Source organism: Agelaius tricolor, unplaced genomic scaffold (assembly GCF_023055355.1).
Source record: "Agelaius tricolor isolate 1412-34295 unplaced genomic scaffold, bAgeTri1.0.p SCAF_15, whole genome shotgun sequence".
Taxonomy (NCBI): domain Eukaryota; kingdom Metazoa; phylum Chordata; class Aves; order Passeriformes; family Icteridae; genus Agelaius; species Agelaius tricolor.
In genome coordinates this window covers 3,317,998-3,338,648 of record NW_027269275.1, presented here as the reverse complement: position 1 = coordinate 3,338,648, position 20,651 = coordinate 3,317,998, and the positions used below count along the sequence as shown (strand labels likewise).

The window sequence follows — 20,651 nt, the reverse complement described above, 5'->3', positions numbered from 1 at the left end:
TGATCACTTCCATGAACACAGGACCACCGGTCCTACAATTACCCTCACAACAATTCTGCAACTGCCACCTTAGGAGGTTTGGAGTTTTTTTGGAGAAGGTCCATAGTCTGCAAGCTAAATTAAATCTCTCCTTCCTTTTAAAACTGCAGAGGTTATTTTGGCTTGAAGGACTTCTGAAAGGTAGAAGGTAGATGTGTATTTTTACACATCTTCAGAGCACACACATTCAGCATGAAGTCCTACCAGATCCATAACACCTCCAAAGCAGCATCCCCCTCATCACCTGTACTGCTCAGAGTGCTGCATCCCCCTCTCCATGTCCACCTGTCCTGCAGAGTGCCCAGGCACCCAGCACACAGCAGCACTGATGGAAACAAGTGCAGTGCTGAGGCTGGGAGAATCACAGTGTTCATGGGCCCATCTGGAAAGGTGCAGCCTGCTGATCTCCAAAAAACACCCCCAGTACTGCACTGCCTGTGGCCACAGTGACACTGCAGTGAATGGAGTCAAGAGTCCCATTTTTGTATTACTTCAAGGCAAAAAGATTAACCCTTCTGATTTATTAACTCTTCTTCACATTACCCACACTATGCTTCAGAAGCAACTCAAATATGTGTTCTTCAGTGAAGTGAAGGCACAACACATCAAATGATAGATTTAGTAATACAGCAGTGGTAAAATTGCAGTTAAGAGCCTTTTGCATTAATTTTAAGAGAATCTATATATTTCTGCCCAAATTCACATCTGTCTTCTATAGAAAGCAGAATAAACACCAGGCAAAGCAACTCCACCTTGTGCCATGAACTAGCAGACCAGCTGCAGACCCCTGTAAGATACCAACCCCTAAATACCACACAAAAATTGCACTGATTTGTGCCTCACTGGTGTTGAATGACTGCTTCTCCAGTGGGCAGACAGTGCCTTCCATGGGCACAGAAGTAAGCACTTCCAAGGCAAACTATAGTAATAAACTGCAGTGCATGGAAGGCATGTTTACTTGTGTTTTTCTTTCACTGCTAATTTTGAGTTAAAATTGAATCTTCTGGGAAGGAACACAGTCCCCAGCTGGGAGCAGTACCCACTGCCAACCAACTTATGAAGCAGAACTGCTACTGACTCACAAATGAGTTATTCACCCATCCTCCTTCTGACAAGCAGAAAAAGTACATGACCACGGCTGACAGAAGAGAAAACAAGATTCAAACAGAGGAGGGCATTAAAACAGAGCATTCAGGAGGGGGAAGGAGAAGAATTTAGAAAGCAACAAAGACCATTTGTTATACTCTGCAAGAAGACACAGACAATGACAATGAACCACTTTTAACTAGACTTAATTAATTCTGTAAACGGACAGATAACAAGTGCTGCACAAACAAATCAAAAAGGCCATTAGTTATAAGCACCACAATATTTTGTTTGAGAATTCAAAATGAGATGCTGGAATTTCAATAATATTTAAGCTTTTTTAGATTAGGCACAATCAGTGTGGGTATGAAACAGCTCTTTTGAACTAGCAGGAGAGAAGCTAAGGATAGGAAAAAACTTTTGTCTCTAAGTGGGAACAGATTTCAGGGAGTACACATGGGGGGATCACAGAACCTGCCCTCCCAGACAGGTGTGGCTCACAGCTAAAGTCTTTCAGACAGCAGCAGGCAGATTTTTATGCCATCACAATTTCAGTCCCCAGACAGGTCTAAGACAGTCAAATTCATATCAACTCTGAGAAGACAGCAGCCATGCCCTGCCATATGGTCTGACACAGTTCAGCACATGGGATCAGTTACAACTGTTTTCCTTTTCCCAAAATTAGCATTAAAATATAAGTGATAGCTTCAATTAGAAGTGAAGCAGCATTAGAAGCAGTCCAATGTTCTGAGACAATGTAGGTGATACAAAAATTTACAAAAATTGGTAGAGGGTATAAATACAATTAAGACTGAGAAAATAAATGAACACATAAATAAATCAACTCTTCCACTACTATGGCACTGTGCAGCATTTACTACCAAGGTGGATGGAGAGATGTTTATGGCATACTCATAGAATAGCATTAAAAGCACATTTTCCTGTCTGTGAGTTCATTTTAAAAAAGCCTGTCAGAGGCTAAACTACCTCATGCCATTCAGAAAGCTTCATTAGCTAAGGCTGCTGCAAACTGGCAAAGCAGCTTGAAAAAGCCTGCTTTATTATCTGACTTGCTTGGGCTCCAATTCCAAGGGAGTTGTGTTCCAAGTGGTGGTGGATCATTTCAAATCACATGATCAATATCTACTGATCATGTTTTATATCTGTTTGTATATATCCCTCTATGAATACATCATTCCCAGGGCGTGACTTGGTGGAATCTGATTCCATGACACAACACTGGAGCTCTACAGGCAGTTACATTATATAAAGTACCTGGATACACCAGAATGCAGTTAAGAGATAGGTCTTACTTTCCCATCCAAACAGCATAGCTTTCAGGGAGTTGTGGAACAAAAAGCATAGATCTTCCAGTATCAACATCTACTGCTCCAAAGCAGCCTGCTTCAGTTACTCCAAAAGTCCAGTGAAAGTAAGATTCCTAGGTTAAAACAAAATATATTCTTAGAAGAAAGATTTCACTTCTTCCAGCTCTAAAAATACACTAGAGCACATATTAATTCCTATTTCCACATATCTGGAAGAGATCTCTTGCTTTTGGAGCAGGAGAAGTGGTTTATGTCTAAACCTTTTCAGACTGGTTAGTTTTAGGTTAGAATAATACAAATCCTTTTGCTGGCAACTGGAAAGGATCAGAGATTAATAAACTACCATAAAGAGGTTAACTCAGCACAATAAACATACACTACACATTAAAATACATTCTTCCAATCTAGAATTAGGGAATGTGTGATCAGGGAGAAACAACCACCTCACAAGAGACAAGGCAAAAGCAGAGTGCAGCTTCATTGAGTGCTGAAGGGAAACCTCAACCTTCCCCAAAGAGGAGGAAACTGCTCTAGGAACAGCCCTCAGCCAAGAGTTATTTCAAGAACAAGCAAGCAAAGAACAGAACACCTAACAATACAGGATTTAATTTCAGTAGGGACAGGCATATGCTCTAGTACCCTGAAAGGTGTGCATCCTCTAAAACCAGACTAAATAACTACATTAAGATATGTGCTATCTAAATTAGAATTTTCTGGGTTTGTTTCTTCATAACATACAACAGCTCAATTAAATTCACAAAACAAAGTGCTGCAGAAACCATGCAGGGTATGGGATATACATAATTTGAGTTCTTTTACATCAATATCCCCAGAACATGTTAAGTCCTATTTGTGACAGAAGAACACATGGGTGCTTAAGGAAGAGTCTAATTTAAGAGGACACATGTTGTAAATTCCAAGATATAGGCTGCTGTTTTATAAAACCATGAAATATACTTCTCTATTAATTAATTCAGCTTAGGTCCACTGTAACATGTTTTATTATACAAAGATGGTTGGTTTTTGGGTCACAGACAAGACTGAAAAAATGAATAAATATTCTGCTGCTGTCTTCAAGATTGGATTCAAACACTGATGAGCAGTAAGGCCTTGAACAGGTTTAGGCCTTTAAACCAGATAATGAGCCTGCACTAAAGCACAGAAAGTGAGAGCAAGTCAAAGCTGAAGAAGCAATGTTATAAAGAAGCCAATTTATTTAAATGAAGCAAGACAATGCACATCTGAGAGATAGAGAAAATAATTGAAAATCATTTAAAAATCCATGCAGTGGAAGAGTTTCTTCATTTGAAGTTTGGATTCAGCTCTTACCTGGCGAAACACAATACCAGTATCAGTGCAGTATCTCTGGGTTTCCTCTCCACCCTGCAGCAGAACAATTGAGTTCTTCTGGACATCCTTATTCTGTCTCAGGCGGTCACACAGCCGTCTTCTGTTCAAGGCAAACAGTGCCACAGGCACCTTCAAAGTCTCATTCCCCAGCCAAAAGGAGGGTCTAGAAGAGATTTTTTCAATTGACAATTAATGGCAAAGACAGTGGTTAGCACAATTTACATGCACAGTGTTCATTAGTTTAATTCAACTCTACTAACAAGAGGCTCATCACTCCTGGGAAAGAGCTGTTGTACACACATTGCTCTCATCAAACACAAAGCACTGCTCACACAAGTACCAAAGGAAAAAGGCATGTGAAAAATGCATGTATTTTATGATTGGCTTTTTGCAAATATTCAAAGGAATATTATATGTGTTGTGTTAGAAAGTAATGCTGTATTAATTCTCTTAAGCGGTGTGCTAAATATAGTTTTAGGTTATAAAAAATGTTAAAATAGAAACAATGCTATGTAGGATACTTTTTTAAAGAAAGGACTTGCAGTGAGATAGCAGCCATAGGACACCTAAATCTTTCAGAGAAAAAGAATTTATTGCCCTCTTATCAGGAGAAATGAACTTCTTCCCACCTCAAAGGTGCTGTTAGGATTCAGAGGAAGAAGTTGACCACAAAATCCTGTATTTGAATGGAATCTATGCATCATGTATGAGGTGTATGAGTATGCAACAGGCTGGTGTTTTTAAGGGTTAATCCTCTGTTAACGTGGGTCCTTTGTCAGGCTCGAGCTACCCAGAAAAAGGTACCCAGACTGTCCATAACTCTTTGCCTCTATTGTCTCATATTGTCCTAATTCAAATTGTCCAAATTATTATTACTCTAATTGTATTACTATTTTTATAACCATTTTATCAGTATTAAACTTTTAAAATTTTAGAAACAAGTGATTGGTGTTTTTCACAGGTGGGAACAGCAGACAAGGCTGGCTGCAGCTACAGCCCACAGCAGGTCCCTCATCACATCCCTTTGGGCAAGGAAACACAAAGTGACCACAGCTCCTGTCTGCTGAGGAGATGCAAAGCAGGAGGGAAGAAAATCAGTTCTGATTTTCTGATCAGTGCTGAAAACAGAAGTGGAAGTTTACAGTAAGTCCAGCAAACTTCAGCAAGTCCTTGTGGGAAACAGAGAGAGAAAAGCTGATGGACAGCAGACAAGAGCATTTCCCATACACAGGATGGGCAAATCTCTTTTCTGTGAATGTATGGTTATTCTTGAACACACAGGAGCAGCTTCAGCCAGTGACTGAACTCAAACACGTGGCCACAGGGGCATGGATTGGGCACCTCCACTTGTCCCTAAGGCCACACAAATGTGCTGAGACAGCCCAGAAAGCTTCTGAAGGATTGTGCTCAACAGAGCTGCAACTGCAAGGACACAGCTTAAAAGCTGAGAGCTCGCTGTTACTAAGGAATTTTAGATGTTGAAAGTACCTCAAGAATATGTGGCTGATTCATTCACATTTGTTTCAGCTCTATAAGTGCACCTTTTGGAGATTTCCCAGTAGAAACACTACAGCTTTTCTAGGATATGGAGCAGAGGGAGGAGTTTAACCAGATGCTATGAGAACAATCTAAAAAGCAGTTTATTTTGAGGGTGGTTTTTTATGCTTAAATAGCAAAGCTGTGCTTTGGAGCTTCAGTATTAGAGATGATCAATACAATTTTTCTATAAAATCCTATTATTTAAGTCCAATTTGTTCCCCCACCTCAGCTTCTCCAAGGCTGATTGGATGGTCACTTTCTATCAGCTGTGCTTTACAGGAGATGCCAGAAAGGTGCAGTTACCTTGTTACTATGTTAAGATGACAAGAAATGAACCAACCACCAAAGTACTTAACCTTAGAGGAGCAAAGCTCCACATCTTAATTATTATATAGCTTTCATGGGCAATCTGAAAGGTAACCTTTGATTTATAGCTGCATAACCTCCTAAAAGACTATCAACCTCAGAAATGTAAACCCTGTAATTTCCTACTGCAGCCACAGCATAAAAGACCTAATAAAATACTTTATTTTACTTGCTTATAACCACTTGATGGAACAGCATAAGTAATTTTAGAAGGTAAAGGACTGCTCTTGCTAATCCAATTTTCAAAATATCTGCTTACAAGTTCAGCTGATGGTGCAGAAAACTCAAATGTGTTTATTTTTATTCCTTCCAACACACACCTGCCAGCCCCTCACCAAGGCAGGTAATCATCACAAGGGCTGCAGCACATCAGCACAGCCTGGAAACACAGCACAAGCTTTTGTTTTGGGGTACCCATGCCTGTAGGAAGAAGGAAGCAAGTTCATCCAATCCCAGCAAAAGCTACTGAAAGTTTAGTCAGATAGTGAACCTCCAAGTAAAAACAGGCAAGGCCTTCCAGGTACAGAGCTGTGGCTCAGAAATTCAGCAATGCACAGGAGGCTGAAAACACTGTTTCCAAGCATGATCATCCCTTGAAGTACATGCAACAGCCTGGAAATCATACTCACCTTATGGGGCATTCATAAAAGAGAGGAGAGAACATCATCAGATACCCTTATATCACATGTTTCCCTCATATCTTTGTATCTGCTGATTAAAAAAACCCCAAAAACTAACAGGCAGAGGTTGTAGCACAGCCTGTCTCATGTTTTGCTTCAAAGGAAGGAAAAAAGTCACCTTCATTGCAATTTTACTCACTTCACAAGATTGGGGATCTTTTTCTGTGATTTAAAAAAAAAAAAGAAAAGAAAAAAGAGAGAACTCTGACTTCTCTCCTCCAGGCCTATTCCTACACCCTGGAGTTCAGAGGAAGCTGCTACAAAGGCACATTTTCATCTCCCTTAAGTCTAATATTAATGCTTTTATTACACTTAAAACCTTTGACAATCCAAATGACACTTAAGGAGAAATTATGACATCAGGCAGCAATTCATAGCAGTAGTTTTAATAAGTCACTGAAGTCTGCCCTTTACTGGGATCTTAATGCTGAAGCTGAACTGCATTCTAGTGCAAAATGATAGTTCTTGTGCACATTTTCTCAAAGTGAAAGCGTGTTCTTCCTTGGACATAACAGATCCCAGTTTCCCTGAGAATGATGGCCCAGCATTAGCCCAGAGCAGAGCAGGGTCTCTGCAGTTGTTTTAGTGGCACCGTTTCCTCAGGGGCACGGCCCTGGCCTCTGCTTTAAGGCTGCAGTAGGAATCTCAAGAGCTGGGCTGGGTGTAAACCCTGCTCTGTTCTCAGGCTGCTGCTGAGCACCCGGGTTCACTCACACCTCACACAGAGTGAGCTTGCCAGGAAACACACCGATGTTCTCAACTGGAATTCTGCAGAGAAAACCAGCGTGGTTTTAGGGACAATATTCAGCTTAGAGGAGTTTGCTTCCTCCACAGCTCTTGGTCTCTTTTTCTCTCCTGCAAGCACCCAGATACCAAACTGGTGGCACCCCCTGGATGGACTGACAGCATGGCAGAACACCCACAGGGGTTGCTTTGCCTGCAGAGATCCCCTCACTTGGCACACATCAGCCATGGCCAAGCTTTCCACAGCTAACACAGACAGCTCTTCTCAGACAATACTGACAGGGTGTACATACAAAACACATACAAAAAGGTGTATGGCTGTACAACCAGCTTTCCATGGCAAAGAAAAAACTGGGAAACAGAACTCTCACAATACTCAAGATCACAAGAAAAAAATGTCACACATAGGACTGGCTGCTCAATAACTTGTAGTAAATTAAGTGTAACTCTCATATGTAACTGCCTCACATGTGTATCAACCCTACAAATACACATGCAACTGCAGCATAAGCAGTGTAAAACTATGGTTTTTGCTTTGGAAAAAAACTGCCACAAAATCCTCTCTAGGGAAGAAGCTACAAGCTTTTCCTTCTGGCCCATGATCTCTAATCACTCATTTGTATCTCACAAGACACACTAATCACAGAATCATGAATGGGTTGGTTTGGAACAGACCTCAAAGATCATCCCCCTGTCATGGGCAAGGACACCTGCCACTAGAGCAGGCTGCTCAAGGCTTTGCACAGCTGGCTCTGAACACTGCTGGGGCATCCACAACCTCCCTGGGCAACCTGTTCCAGTACCTCACCATTCTTACAGTTCAGAGTTTCTTCCTAATATCCAGCCTAAACTTCCTCTCTTTCCATTTCTACCCATCACTCCCTGCCCTGTCACTGCAGCTGCTGCTGAACAGTCCCTCTCCAGCTTCCCTGTAGCCCCCTCAGATACTGGGAGGGGCTGTGAGTCTCCACACAGCTTCTCCTTTCCAGAACAGCCCACATTTCCTCAGCTTGTCTTCTTATGAGAGACATTTCAGCCCTCTGATCAACTTTGTGGCCTCCTCTGGACTTGCTTCAGCAGAGGTATTAGAATTTAATTAATACAACACATTGGCTGGTCCTTCAAGGTTGGCTTCTTCTGTTAGCACAAGGACTCCAGAACATCCAGCCACAAACTCAACCCAAAACCCTCATGTGAAGTTACACATTTGATAAAGAAGGATATTTGATGCAAGCACTGCTCTGTGGTGCACACCTCTTTGAAGCTATGCAAGCTTTTGCAAATAAACCTCAGCTGCTGTCCAAAGTGGACACTTGCAAGAACTAAACAGGGCAAGAGAAGCTCAGCTCCCTTGTTTCCTCCAGTCTGGTACCAGCATTCAACCACTGCTCAGTCTGGTAAAGGCCTCCCACAGGAGCTGACAGTTTCCTGCTGGCTGTCACATACAATTTTTATGATCACTTAGGCCCAAGCTCACAGACGAGCTCTTTTATTTTATTATACTGCAAGTGAAATATAGCTAGGAACATTAAACTACATCTGTTTCTTTAAAGATATTTTTCCTTCGCCTGGAGCTCCTGATTTTCAATGCTCATTTCAGAAGTCTTACATTTTAAAGAGCATACATTCTGGTACTATATGATGCATCTAACATTTTGGATCTGTTGTAAAGCAACCACCAGAACACACTGGTAACTAAAACTCCTATTTTATTTCTGGTTTTCCTACCATTTTTCAGTTAACTTTCTGTACTTCTGGTTTTTTTGAGCAGAAAATTCATGAACTGCCATTTCTGTTCTACTGAGATCCCACAGAGAGGATCCAGATTTCAATGAAGATGAGAAACCACTGAAACTACTTTTCAGTAAATTACCACTTGTTTGTGGACCAGGCCTTATTTATTTGTTTGTTTTGAGCAACAGATTCATCAACACCAGCCTGAAGCGTAAACACTTTCCAATGCTGTTTCCACATCCCAAATGTGAAGCTCAAGAGGCCTAGCACAAGGAAAGGGCCGACACAACCAAACAGTAATAGCAACTACGGCTGTTCAAGGTATAAAATGGGTACGTTCCTCACGGCCAGCTCAGTGTTTCTTGTGAAGCTGACAGCTCCAAGTGCCGGCGCCGCTCCATGCCCTTCCTGGCAGCCCAGGCCGGGGTGGCCCCGGGGCCAGGGCAGCGCTGGGGACACCGGGGCCGGGGGACCCGCAGGGCAGCGAGCTCCGCAAGCCCCGGCTCACAGCCAAACCCCAGCCTGGCCCCTGTCCGGCAGCTGTGTAAACTTCCCCCTTCGTTCTGATACAGTTATAATGGCACCTCCTTACAGCACCAAGAAATGGCTGAATTTTGCTATAAAATGTGAGAAAACCCTTGTGCTGTGCAATCCGAGCCACCTTAAAGCATCACTTCCAAACCTGAGACAACTTCAAAGATAACGCACGGCTGGGAGCGAGGCACTGCGAGCCAACCCGCCCGTGGGACCCTTCGCAGCTCTCTCACCGCCCCGCGCAAAACCCGAAATCCTTTCGGAGAACCCCGGGACCGGAGCACTCACAGCCCGGGACCGGAGCACTCACAGCCCGGCGCCAGCCAGTGCCCTGCATTCCCGGCCCCGCCGCCGGCCTGGGACACCGCTGGCGCACCGGGCCCCCCGCGAGCCCCCAGCGGCCGCGCCGTGGCCCTCGCAGGGAGCGGGCTGCTGGCGGTCCCGGGGCCGGGCGGTGCGGGGGTCCCGGTGGTCCCGGCGCCGGTCGGGCGCGCACTCACCCCTCCGCCGCAGCCATGTTCGCTCGCCGGCCCTGCGCGGTCACGTGGCGGCTGCGCCGCAGCGCGGGGCGGGCGGAGCGGTCCCGCCGCGCTGCCCTCACGGCCCCGCTACGCTCCGTTCACGGCAGCTCCGCGCTGCCTTCACGGACCTACTATGCTCCACTCACCGCCGCCCTGCGCTGCTGTCACGGCAGCTCCGCGCTCCCTCGCGTCCCCGCCACGCGCTGCCCTCACAGCCGCCCCGCTCCCCTCACGGCAGCTCCGCGCTGCCCTCACGGCCCCGCCACAGGCCCGGCTGGCACCGCACCGGGACCCCCGAGCCCGGGAAGTGCCGTCCTGAGGGACCATGTCCGGCCCTCTCCGCGCCTGCTGGCTTCTAAGGAACAATCCAGGCCTAGAAGCCAATATAACATAACGTAAATACAACTTTTTATAGGGATTGCTGCCCTACCGCTGAATTCTCCTCAATTAACGCTTTCTGAAAAATCCACTTCATGCGCAGTTCTGCTGTAATTCCTGGAAGAGTTGCTTTCCACCTCTATTTGGAAGTGCTAAAGGCGTTTAACAGTAGCCTTGGGGCATGGTGGGCTGGAGCCATCGCCAGCCCTTAGGCTCACTCCACTCCAGCTGGTTTTTTTTTTTTCCTATTCACACAGATTTTGTCAGAACCCGAAATTACTCGTTCTTGCCTCAAAACTACTTGCTCTTGTTTCAAGATTACAAGATACCTGAAGAAACTATCATAGTCCAGGGTTCACATGTTAAGTGACTCGATGCACTTGCAAAAGCAAATGGCCAGGAACAAGAACAGCAGATAAGAATGAGAGATTGGAGCCCTGCTCGGTGACCTGAAGGCAGGGCCCGCTGTTGGGCAGAGATAGATGCAGCTCTGGGCAGGAACCCTCCTTCCCTCCCTCCTTGGAAACAAAGTGTGAGTCCTTGCTCTAGGGCTGCTCAGTAATGCCACTGCTCTGCTGGCCTGGCACTGATCTCCAAATAAATACTGTGAGACCTGAAATAATCGGCTGCTTCCACCACAAATGCTCGGGAAAGAGAGGAATGCAGGGCAGTGCAAAGGCAGAGTATGATCATAAAATACATGGAGCTTAAAGTTCATGTGTGTTATGAGAAATCAGTGCACTGTCACTAAGACACATGCACATTTAAGCCCCTTTTTCTCATTTGGTCATATTGTCCTCCAGAAGTTGTCAGAAAGCTGCGACTCCTCCTGCACAGCTGGCTCTGGAGTGGTGTGCGAGAGCTGCAGGGCAGTGGCAGGCAAAGATTGATTTCAGGAAGTCTGGATAGGTGCATGTAAATTGATAAAACTAGAAAAGTCAAGCAGACATTCTCTAGCTCTTTATGTTTTTACATCCAAGAATCAAAGACCTTTAGTACAAAATATATATAATGAAAAGTTTCTTTCATGAACTGCACATTTGACAGGTAACAACACTTATTTTAAGGTCCAGATTCATGGATAAAGCCCCATTTTAGAAATAATTGATGAGTTCTTGAATTTTAAGAAACTTCCCTCAGTTTTTGCAGACTGAAAAAAAAAAAGTGAACTGTAGTGAAATATTTTACTGCTTTCAGTTCCCTAGAGGGGCTTCCTTCTGTATAGATTCTAGCAGAACCACTGGGAGGAGGCTGGGAAGCTCACTTTGCTTTTCCTTCTCCTCTCAGGACTAGAGAGAAAAGACTAAAGCCTCCAGGGCACTCTTCCAAATACCTTCATTTGGGCATTCATCCTTCCCTGCTCCCCTTTCCTACCCCTACACTTGCTCTCTGTAGAGTAAAGGTCTCCTGCATTGTAGTATCTGCTCTCTAAAATGAGTTTTCTGGGTCTCTGTCCTGTTTATTTTAATTTCCTTCTTGGTCATTTTAGCTGCCTTCCAAAAACAATCACCACATTTAGAAGTTACCTGCAGTATATTAAATCTCAGCAGGAAATAAGACTACATTCATTAGGGCAAAAGAAATATCCTGTTCTTCTGGCTCAGGATTTGAAAGAATGAAACTGCTACACTGTGCACAACTAAAACTCATGTACAAGGGGGCAATACTTGAAATGCCAGCCACAGGAACGGCACTGGCTGCCAGACTGGGAGCAAGCCCAGCTTTATTGCACACAGAGACAATTCTGATTCTCTCCCCGCTGCAATTGACTCTGTAACTGAGAGGAGTAAACATTAATATCTGAGAGGCTGAGTTCAGAACACTTCCCTCTACACCAAGGTTTGACTGACCATTACTGGCACTTATCTCCCAGTAGGACTCACTCTCTGTGAGCAAGAACATCCTCTCTCATGCTGAAGGCCTGATTTTGTAATTCAGGCAGCTTCAGAATTCCCACTGTAGCACTCTGGATGTACAAGAGATGCAAAACTGCAACATGTGATGGGATTCTGCACTAGCCCTCTCTATTTCAACTGTTCACTGCTGTCCAGGCAGGATCCTAGCACCATCAGTGCTGATTGCTTCTATTATCTCAGCTGAAAAGAACTGATGTTAGGTTAATAGACTTCCTTTTATTACATGAAAATTACACAACTGTTGTGAATACAGGTCAAGGCATTTGCTCCTGCTTTTAGAGTACAATAGATGAAAATCCAAAGTTACAAGGGCAGATGCAGTCCAAATATGTACCAGTGGAAAAGGAAGGATGCTGCAGCTGTAGTCACAGCATGTGGTTGGGGAGCATCAATTCTCCTTCTGCCCTCCAGCCTAGAGTGGTATCAAATACTGGAGCTAAATACTCTCTGGTTGCAGCAGTGCCTTGTTGTTATCAGATTTCTAAAGTCCATACCTCTTTGATGTGTTCTCATGGCTGCAGATCTTCACTGACTCCTTCTGCTGCATGCTGTTCTCTCCCAGTTCAAGGCTCCTCCAAGGCTCTCCCTGACTGGCTAACCTGCCTCCTTTTATCCTGGTCATCTTCATTGGTTACAGCTGCAGCCCAGTTAAGGACATCACAGCTGCAGCCCATCAAGGGCAACCAGGACCTCTGGGGCAAAGCCTCTATACAGAAATTCAATTACATTTCCTCTACTATATTTCCCCCTTTTACTTAAGTTAACAGTTGTACAGATGTTCAAGTACAATACATACATTTCTCCATGACTCACATGCCATGTACAACCCACATAGCTCCTTGCTCAAAGGCCATACTCTGTCACAGCTCCCTGACCCAAAGGCTATGTTCTGTCACAGCTCTTGGCCACCACAGCTCTCAGCTGTCTTATCTTCTGCTAACTATCACATCGGGGTCACCAATGGTTCTCGTTATCAGATTTCTAAAGTCCATACCTCTTCGGTGTGTTTTCATGGCTGCAGATCTTCACTGACTCCTTCTGCTGCGTATTGTCCTCTCTCAGTTCAGGGCTCCTCCAAGGCTCTCCCTGACTGGCTAACCCACCCCCTTTTATCCCAGTCATCTTCATTGGTCACAGCTGCAGCCCAATTAAGGACATCACAGCTGCAGCCCATCAAGGGCAACCGGGACCTCTGGGGCAAAGCCTCTATACAGAAATTCAAATACATTTCCTCTACTATAGTGCCTGAGCTTCTCTTGTGCTTTGGGAAAATGCAGTTGTTGAGAGAACAAATCCCCTGGGGCTGCTGTGAATGATCCCAGAGCCACACTGAGAACGAGGTACCACAGGAGGAAGGCTTGAGCTGCCAGTACCATGACATGAAGTGGGGAACAGGGTCTAAGGCTCAGTGACTAAGGTCACCCTCCCTAGTAAAGCCTTACTTGATATATGATTTCAACACAAGTTTCAACCAATTTTCTAAATATCCAGAAAGCTTCCATATCATACATGCCACCACAAAAACAGAAATGGGAAATGCTGATTTATCAGCCCAGGAATTGTTCTAAGTCCAGCTTGATTTGTTTTTCTGAGTTCAGCTTGATCTGTTTTTCTGCTGATTATTCCTCCAAAACTTTGGAAGGTAGAACGTTGCTGGCCAAAACACTGTGATCCTCTTCACTTGGATGGGGGAGCACTGGCTAGGCAAAGAACAACAGACAGATTTTGTATGCATTTGAGTCAAAGTCTTTCATACATTGTAGGATCAGCTGTTAGTCCAAAGTAATTATACAGACTGCTATGCTAAAATGTGTTAATACTGTGGGGGGTTTTAAATAGAATCATTCTACAGGGACCCCTACTGCCTTTGTTTGATATAATGGCCATGAGTCTTTAATGTGGAATTAAGATTACAAGGTCGCTTCAAAGCAACAGATTGAACAAAAGCATCTGCCTTTGGCATTTTCATCATGAAACAACTTTTAGTAAATTTCCCTCAAGCACTAAATGTATACTGCTGTATTGATCTTTTGGATGTTGAAATGAAAGTGTGATTTTCCTAAAGCTTGAACTAAATTATTATAAAGACAAGAAAGGTAAAGCATTACATAACCTCATTACTCTCACCATTGACTTTAAGAAAATGTAGTATATTCAAAATGTGCCCATCAAGGATCACAGTCTAAGGTAGCTTCTCCAGCTATTGTTTGACCTTCACAAAAATGTATTTTTTTTTTTAGGTTCATTAGTATAGACTGTAATTGTTTCATTTCAATCAATCTGCCCACCAGTATTTATAAATTGCTGCCACAGAAAGTCCTATCTCATCAAAATGTATTAAAACAGCACTATCAAAACTGCTTCAAAGGCTCTCTTTTTTAGAGGTTTGGGTTGTCAGGTTTTTTTTAAGAATTAGTAGCAAATGTGATGTTCTCTGTAATGCTTCTCTAATATCTCTGGAAGCTTGAAAGAATCAATTTTTATATATTGCAACATATTGCTTTGCTTCAATAAAAGGAGACTTCTCAATGATTTTTCAGTCTGTTTGCTCATATATTACATTTTTTGCTAACCCACAGGCCAGGAAGGCACAGTTTCTGTCTGTCATGTGTCCTTTGCCTGGTGCCCAGCACCATGGCTCCTTTCTGGTTTTTAAAGAGTCAGGTGTACTTGTACTGCATTAGAAATGTGACATGAGTGCAGTTCAGTCCTGGCTAATTGCCAGGTATAAGAGATAAGCCACCAACCTGTATCTCCTTTTTTATAACTGATCCTAGTTAGCATGATAGATGAACATTTTTGTTTATTCTAAGTAAGTTTTAACAACCATCCTGTAGTGAAATCTTGCAACAGTGGGTTTGGGATGTGAATGTAGTCAGTATCACTGAAGCTATTACCCCAGTATCATCCCCAAAGTTACAGCAGACCCCACATCTGAGAACAAAATCCCTTCACGTTACTCAAGGTCTGTTCCTTCAGCATTTCTCACTTTCAAAAGCACAGCCTCTCTCCCAGTGAGGAGTGGCTCCCTGGCTGCATTTTGGAGGGCACAACCAAAGGGGCTTTGCCCCACCTTCTCCAGCAGAACATGGGAAGAGGCTGATGAAGCTTCTGTCCTGTGTTACAGAGAATTTGTCTGGCCTGCATACATGAACATGTGCCATTTGTACAATGGGAAAGCACCACTCCTCTTGCAAGTTCCCTGTGCTGCCTTGACCTTACCTGCACCCTTGCAATATATTGTACACTTTTAATATAGAACATGTTTACAAAGCTTACTTTTTCTTTCATTAGTGTCTGCATAATATACTCTCCACCCAGTGCATAACAAATCCCCAAACAAGCTTATAATATGCATATGCAAATATTTCCTCAAAAGATTAATGCCTTCAGGTTTTTGCAGATTAAGATCCATATCTTCACACCAATTTAAAGTCAGATTTCTCACTTTTTCTGGTAGGAAAATCCTCTTTAATTATTGTTTATCTGGCTTGTATTTTCCACTCTGAAATCTTACAATAAAATTGTAAGCCACTGGTTGAGCAAGATCTGTATTTTGTTGATGATGAAGAAATTGCTCTTTCTTACACAGACATATTAGAATTGTCTGAAATGAGTTCTTTCAGGCTTTGCATGGGCAGCATTTCTTTTTCTGCTTGAAGCACTCCAACCCTCCTTGCTAGGGAAGAAAGGCATGCTCGTGGTGCTGCCCTCTAATGCCAGGAGCCACCTCTTGTGCAGCTTTTCCTTTCTTGTGCTGCTCTGCGGTGTGGCAGCAGCCGGGCCAGCAAGGACAGCGAGGTTGCCATGGAGGCACGGCCTGAACTCAGCCCTTCCCGGCCAAAAGGCATCAGTGCTGCTGCCCCAGAGCTCTCCCAGCGCTGGCCCTCCCTGCCAACTGCAGATGAGGAGATCAATTACTTCCTTTTCCTGCAAACCACTCATCTAATCTCCTCTGCATCTGACTGGAAATTTAACCCAGCTGCCTCCTGCCTTCAATTGAAACCTAAAAAACCCCAAGTGATAAGAAACTGCCATCAGATTATCTAATCACAGTCTATGTCATGGCACTTGAGCACTTCTTCAGTTTGGTCAGACCACTTCCACTACCCAGTGTCCAAAGGCCCCTCTCATGAGCCAGCTCTAACCTGGGAGCTTAGGGAGGACCAGGGGGCTGTGCAATAACATACTAGAGGACAGAGAGCATAAAAAACTAGAGCTTGTGAATCAGAGAGTTCAATTGTCTTTTGAACTGGAAAAAATGCCTGTTTTACACAACCACTCTCTCCCCTAAAGACATTACACAGCCTCTCTCCAGGCAGAGGAAACTGTGCCAAAAACACAAAGTTCACTTAAGGATGTTATCTGCCTCTTTGCCTTTTAATGAATCAACTGACTAACAACTGACTAACATTTATTTCAAAAACAGGTCACATTTCCAGGCATTTTTCAAAGACTATCAGTTTGATGAGAGTGTGACTCAGTTTATTGCAGAGACAGCCCTTATTTGCAGAGTGTTTCTCCAGGGGTACAAGCTGGCACCTCCCTGCACATCATACTGGGCACAGGTATCTACAAGGGGACTTGGATGCATGCATGAAAATTAAGCTCAATGAGAGTCAGCTTGGGCAACAAAAATAATATCTACAGTCACCATCTTCTGCTGCCTAGCCTCTAAATTCAAATCTCATTGTCTGGTTTTAATTTTGCAGTCATGAATATAAGGTGATTTCTAAGAAATTATTATTTGCCATCTCAAAAACCTTTTGCTAAGCCACCCTTTGGTTCTGTACAAGTTTAAGCTTTTGTGAGGGCAGCTTCTCTTGGTTCCTGTCAGCACTAGCAGTGTTAATGCCATTTGGGCAAAGGAGATTCAGAAGATTCAAAGAATGTGTGTGCTTTAAGTGTGTTTCAGGTGGCATCTGTCTGCATCCTTGAGAATAAAATACAATTTCACTGATGTGGTGGTACAGCTGTGCCATTGTTTCTGCTTCAAGCCCTGTCAGGCATCTTTGTTTGTATACAAGGGCCCTGTTTGAACTGTTGCCTGGTGTCCCTGCTTTGTAGGCTGGCAGGAGAGGTGTTGGGTTATTTTGGTTTGGTTTTGTTTTCATTTTCAGAAAAAGTGGTAACTTTTTTCCATCTGTTACTGTTGACAGCAATAACTTCTCTAGTCCAGGCTGATGTTATATGATGGCCACAGAAAAAGGATTCAGCTTCAGAAAATTGTGTGGGTTCTCACTGAGTCCCAGAACTGGGCAGGTGCCAAGCAGCAATAAAGGGCAGGCTTCACCCTGGGATGCTGTTGTGGCAGGCAGCCTGCTCCCCTCCAGCCCCAGCTTCTTCTCAGTGATAACTGGCAGGGCTTTATGCTGAGTAAAGGTCTAAAACAGGTATAAACAGAACAGTTCTAATATTAAACTTGGCCTAACAGTGCTCATTTAGGACATGGCTTTGTTCATTTACTTCCTGCTGATTGCACATTTAGCTGTGCAACATCCCTTTGGTGATACCACCCTTGCTCTTGTATGAGTAAGGGCAGAAAAGGAAAACTGTTGCTCTCCCAAGACTGTAAAGAGGTAATTTTCACTTGTTTCCAAAGATATAAAAAACAGAGAAGGAAAAACCTCTTTAAGGTGAGGCTTCTTTCTGAAAGCACACCTTGGGGCACCATCCACCAGCTCATCCCTGCTGTGGGCTGTGCCCACCTCCCTTGCTGGGTAAAGTCTTCCCAGTATGACTTTTCTGCAGTAAGAATAGGAAAACAAATCACTGAGCCACACTGGAAAGCAGGCCCAGTGACATGCTGACTAGTGGTGCTTTGACATCATTCAACAGATTTTATGGAGATGAAGGTCCCATCAGAAATTTGTCAGCAGTAGTTTAGGAAATACTTCCTGAAGATTTGCAGAGTTAACAGCTTTGTGGGTGTTTGCTGTTTGGCTGTCTACCTAAACAAACAGCTGGTGCAGCTGGAATCAAGTCAGCAAAGTTGTTACTGATTGAGATTCTTCAGGCATGTCTCTGCTCCAGGCACTGGAATGACTGTGCTGGAGCATACTGCTACCCCAGCTATTTTTAAACACCTAGCTTGGTACTGGAGGAAATCAGTTACAGTAGCACAGAGTTCATCATGGATTCATTTACCCAGCTTTTTGGCTCAAATATCAGTGCCAGCAGGATTAACTAAACCCTTCTGAAAGGAGAGAAAGGAGATAAAAGGACTTGATTCAGCAACAGTCTGATTCAAAGAGAAAAGTCACAGTTGCTCACACTAGGAGCTACATTGATGAAGACAAGAAGACAAAAACTTGAATTTGCTGTAGTGGACAATGAGGTGGGGGCCAGGGGGCAGGGAGCCTGTAAATATAGAGCCTGCTGTGGAGAAGGGTCTGGCCTTTGCTGTGAATCCTCTGTGTCACTGCAAATGGAAAATGCCACATGGAAATGAAGGAGACTCCTATTAATAAAGAGTCATTGGTGTAATGTGCCCTAGAAGAGGAGAGATTGTGTCTAGACTTAGCTGCAAGGAGCTTTATGTGCTGCAAGAGCTCTGATTTACTGCTTCTGGAAGACTTCTCTAACTCCAGTGTCAAAGTTCAGGGGCCTTTGGTACATTCCCAGTGCTAGCTGGCAGAACCACCCCTCTGTAATAATTTCTTTGTTACAGTGACTGGTTTTATGCATGTGACTCTTGTCTGTTAGGAGCTGGTCAGACAGGCAGGAAATAGCCCAAGGCAGTCAAATGTGTGGCAACTTCTGGCCAAGGGGAAGGACATAGCCCCATCACCCAATAACCTATTGACCTACCCCTAACCTGAGATTCATGCCCGTTGCTAGCTTGAGCAACAGTGAGAATAAAAAGTGCAAAAAACAAAAATGTAAATTTAAAATGGAAATTTCCAGAAAACTTCAGACCTCCAACAGGAACCACACTATTTGCTGGGATTGCAGAGGAGGACTTGCTGGAAAAGAGGACTTGCAGAGGAGGATTGTCAGAAGAGGACTTGCTGGAAAAGCAATTTCTTGGCAAAAACTCCCTTCTTGTTCAGAACATTAAGGGCCTGGCTAAGGCACAGACTGGGGCTAGGTCCTCACAAAGCTAAAAGTGACCACTAAGGAGCTGCAGATTAAGAAGCCTCCTAAAGCTATGCCAGCCAAGTCCAAAGGGGATGACAGTAGAAAATGTTCCCAACTATTAACTGGAGAGAAGCACAGCCCCTACAGTGCAGCAAAGCAAGAGAGAGCAATGTCACTGCTGCAGCACAGCACCAGCCTTGCAGGCTCTAATGAGACAGGCTGACTAACAGGCAAAGGATATGGGAGACATTCAGCAGGGCAGGCCTCAGCCTTGGAACTGAGCCCAAATCCTGTAGCAGAGCAGTAATGAGCAAGGCAGGATCAAAGGAGACAGCAGAGATGGGCACAGACACGCCAGCACTCACCCAGCACTTGGCTCCCTGGTCCTTTGCTCGCCCTCCTGTTCCTGGGCTCTCCCACCATCTCTGCCCACCTGAGCCTGGTGGCAGGGCCAGCTGTGGGTACACACAGCATGCCTGCTAGAGACAGCCACAGCCATTATGCATGGGTCATTGTTATCACCCAGGGGCCTTTCTCTTTTACATATCCCTCACTCAAATTTTACTGAAATCATTTTCTTTTTTATTGGCCTTTTACATTGTTAGAGTGCCCATGATTTCCCCAAGGTTAGGTGATGAATGACAACACATCATACAAAGGCAAAATACAGGCATTTGCCAACTATAAAATAGATTTTTTTTATTTGATATGTTTCCTTTTCTTGTGCAACAATGGGAAGCAACCTCGATGGGATGAACAGTACAAATAGAAGTTTAACAAGCTCTCTTCTGAATCCAAGATCACACAAAATATAGATTTTGTAAAAAAGCTAGATTTCTACTAACATGACAGAGCTTCAGAAAATGGAGTAACCACTATAATGACAATTTCAAATATAATCAGCTGGGTTCAATCCTGCAATTAGTTGTGCCTGGGCTGACAGCTGAGTCCCTGAGAGGTTCCAGTGACCTCAGTAAAATCAGTGGGAATGTAGAGACATAACCTTTAATCTCTATGCTATCAAATGCAGGCTCAGCTCCTCATCAGTTTAAGGATCTCCTTTTCCCCAGGCCTCTCCCTCAGCCCAGCAGCACAGACACCAAACAGGCAGCAGTGCCCCTTTCCCTCCCATCTCCTTGTGAGCATTTGAGAGCAGCAATTGCTCCCAGCCAACCCTGTGCTGGAGGCAGCTTTTTTACAGACAGTATTTTCTGTTCAAACAGGCATTTCCAGCTGCTCCTGGGGAACAGAACATGAATATCATTGCTTTTCTGGCTGAAGCTGTGTGATCTAAGCCAAACCAATCTGACCAATGGATCTTTCCTTAAAAAGCCAGCAAGAAGTTGCAAGCAATGT

The 20,651-nt window shown here is 44.0% G+C and overlaps 1 protein-coding gene across 3 annotated transcripts in view; it reads right to left on the bottom strand.

Annotated features, from left to right (window-relative positions):
- PEPD (peptidase D) overlaps window positions 1-20,651 on the bottom strand; it is a 209,693-nt gene that overhangs the window by 145,359 nt on the left and 43,683 nt on the right. The window contains exons 1-3 of one of the 3 annotated variants that reach the window (XM_071440233.1): window positions 9,901-10,058; window positions 3,783-3,966; window positions 2,439-2,566 (exon numbers count right to left, since the gene is read on the bottom strand). In XM_071440233.1, the coding sequence (XP_071296334.1) occupies window positions 2,439-2,566; window positions 3,783-3,966; window positions 9,901-9,917 (329 nt within the window). In that variant the 5' untranslated portion in view covers window positions 9,918-10,058. Of the gene's footprint in view, window positions 1-2,438; window positions 2,567-3,782; window positions 3,967-9,900; window positions 10,059-20,651 lie in introns of those variants that run through there. The other 2 variants (XM_071440234.1, XM_071440236.1) reach the window with 2 other exon arrangements.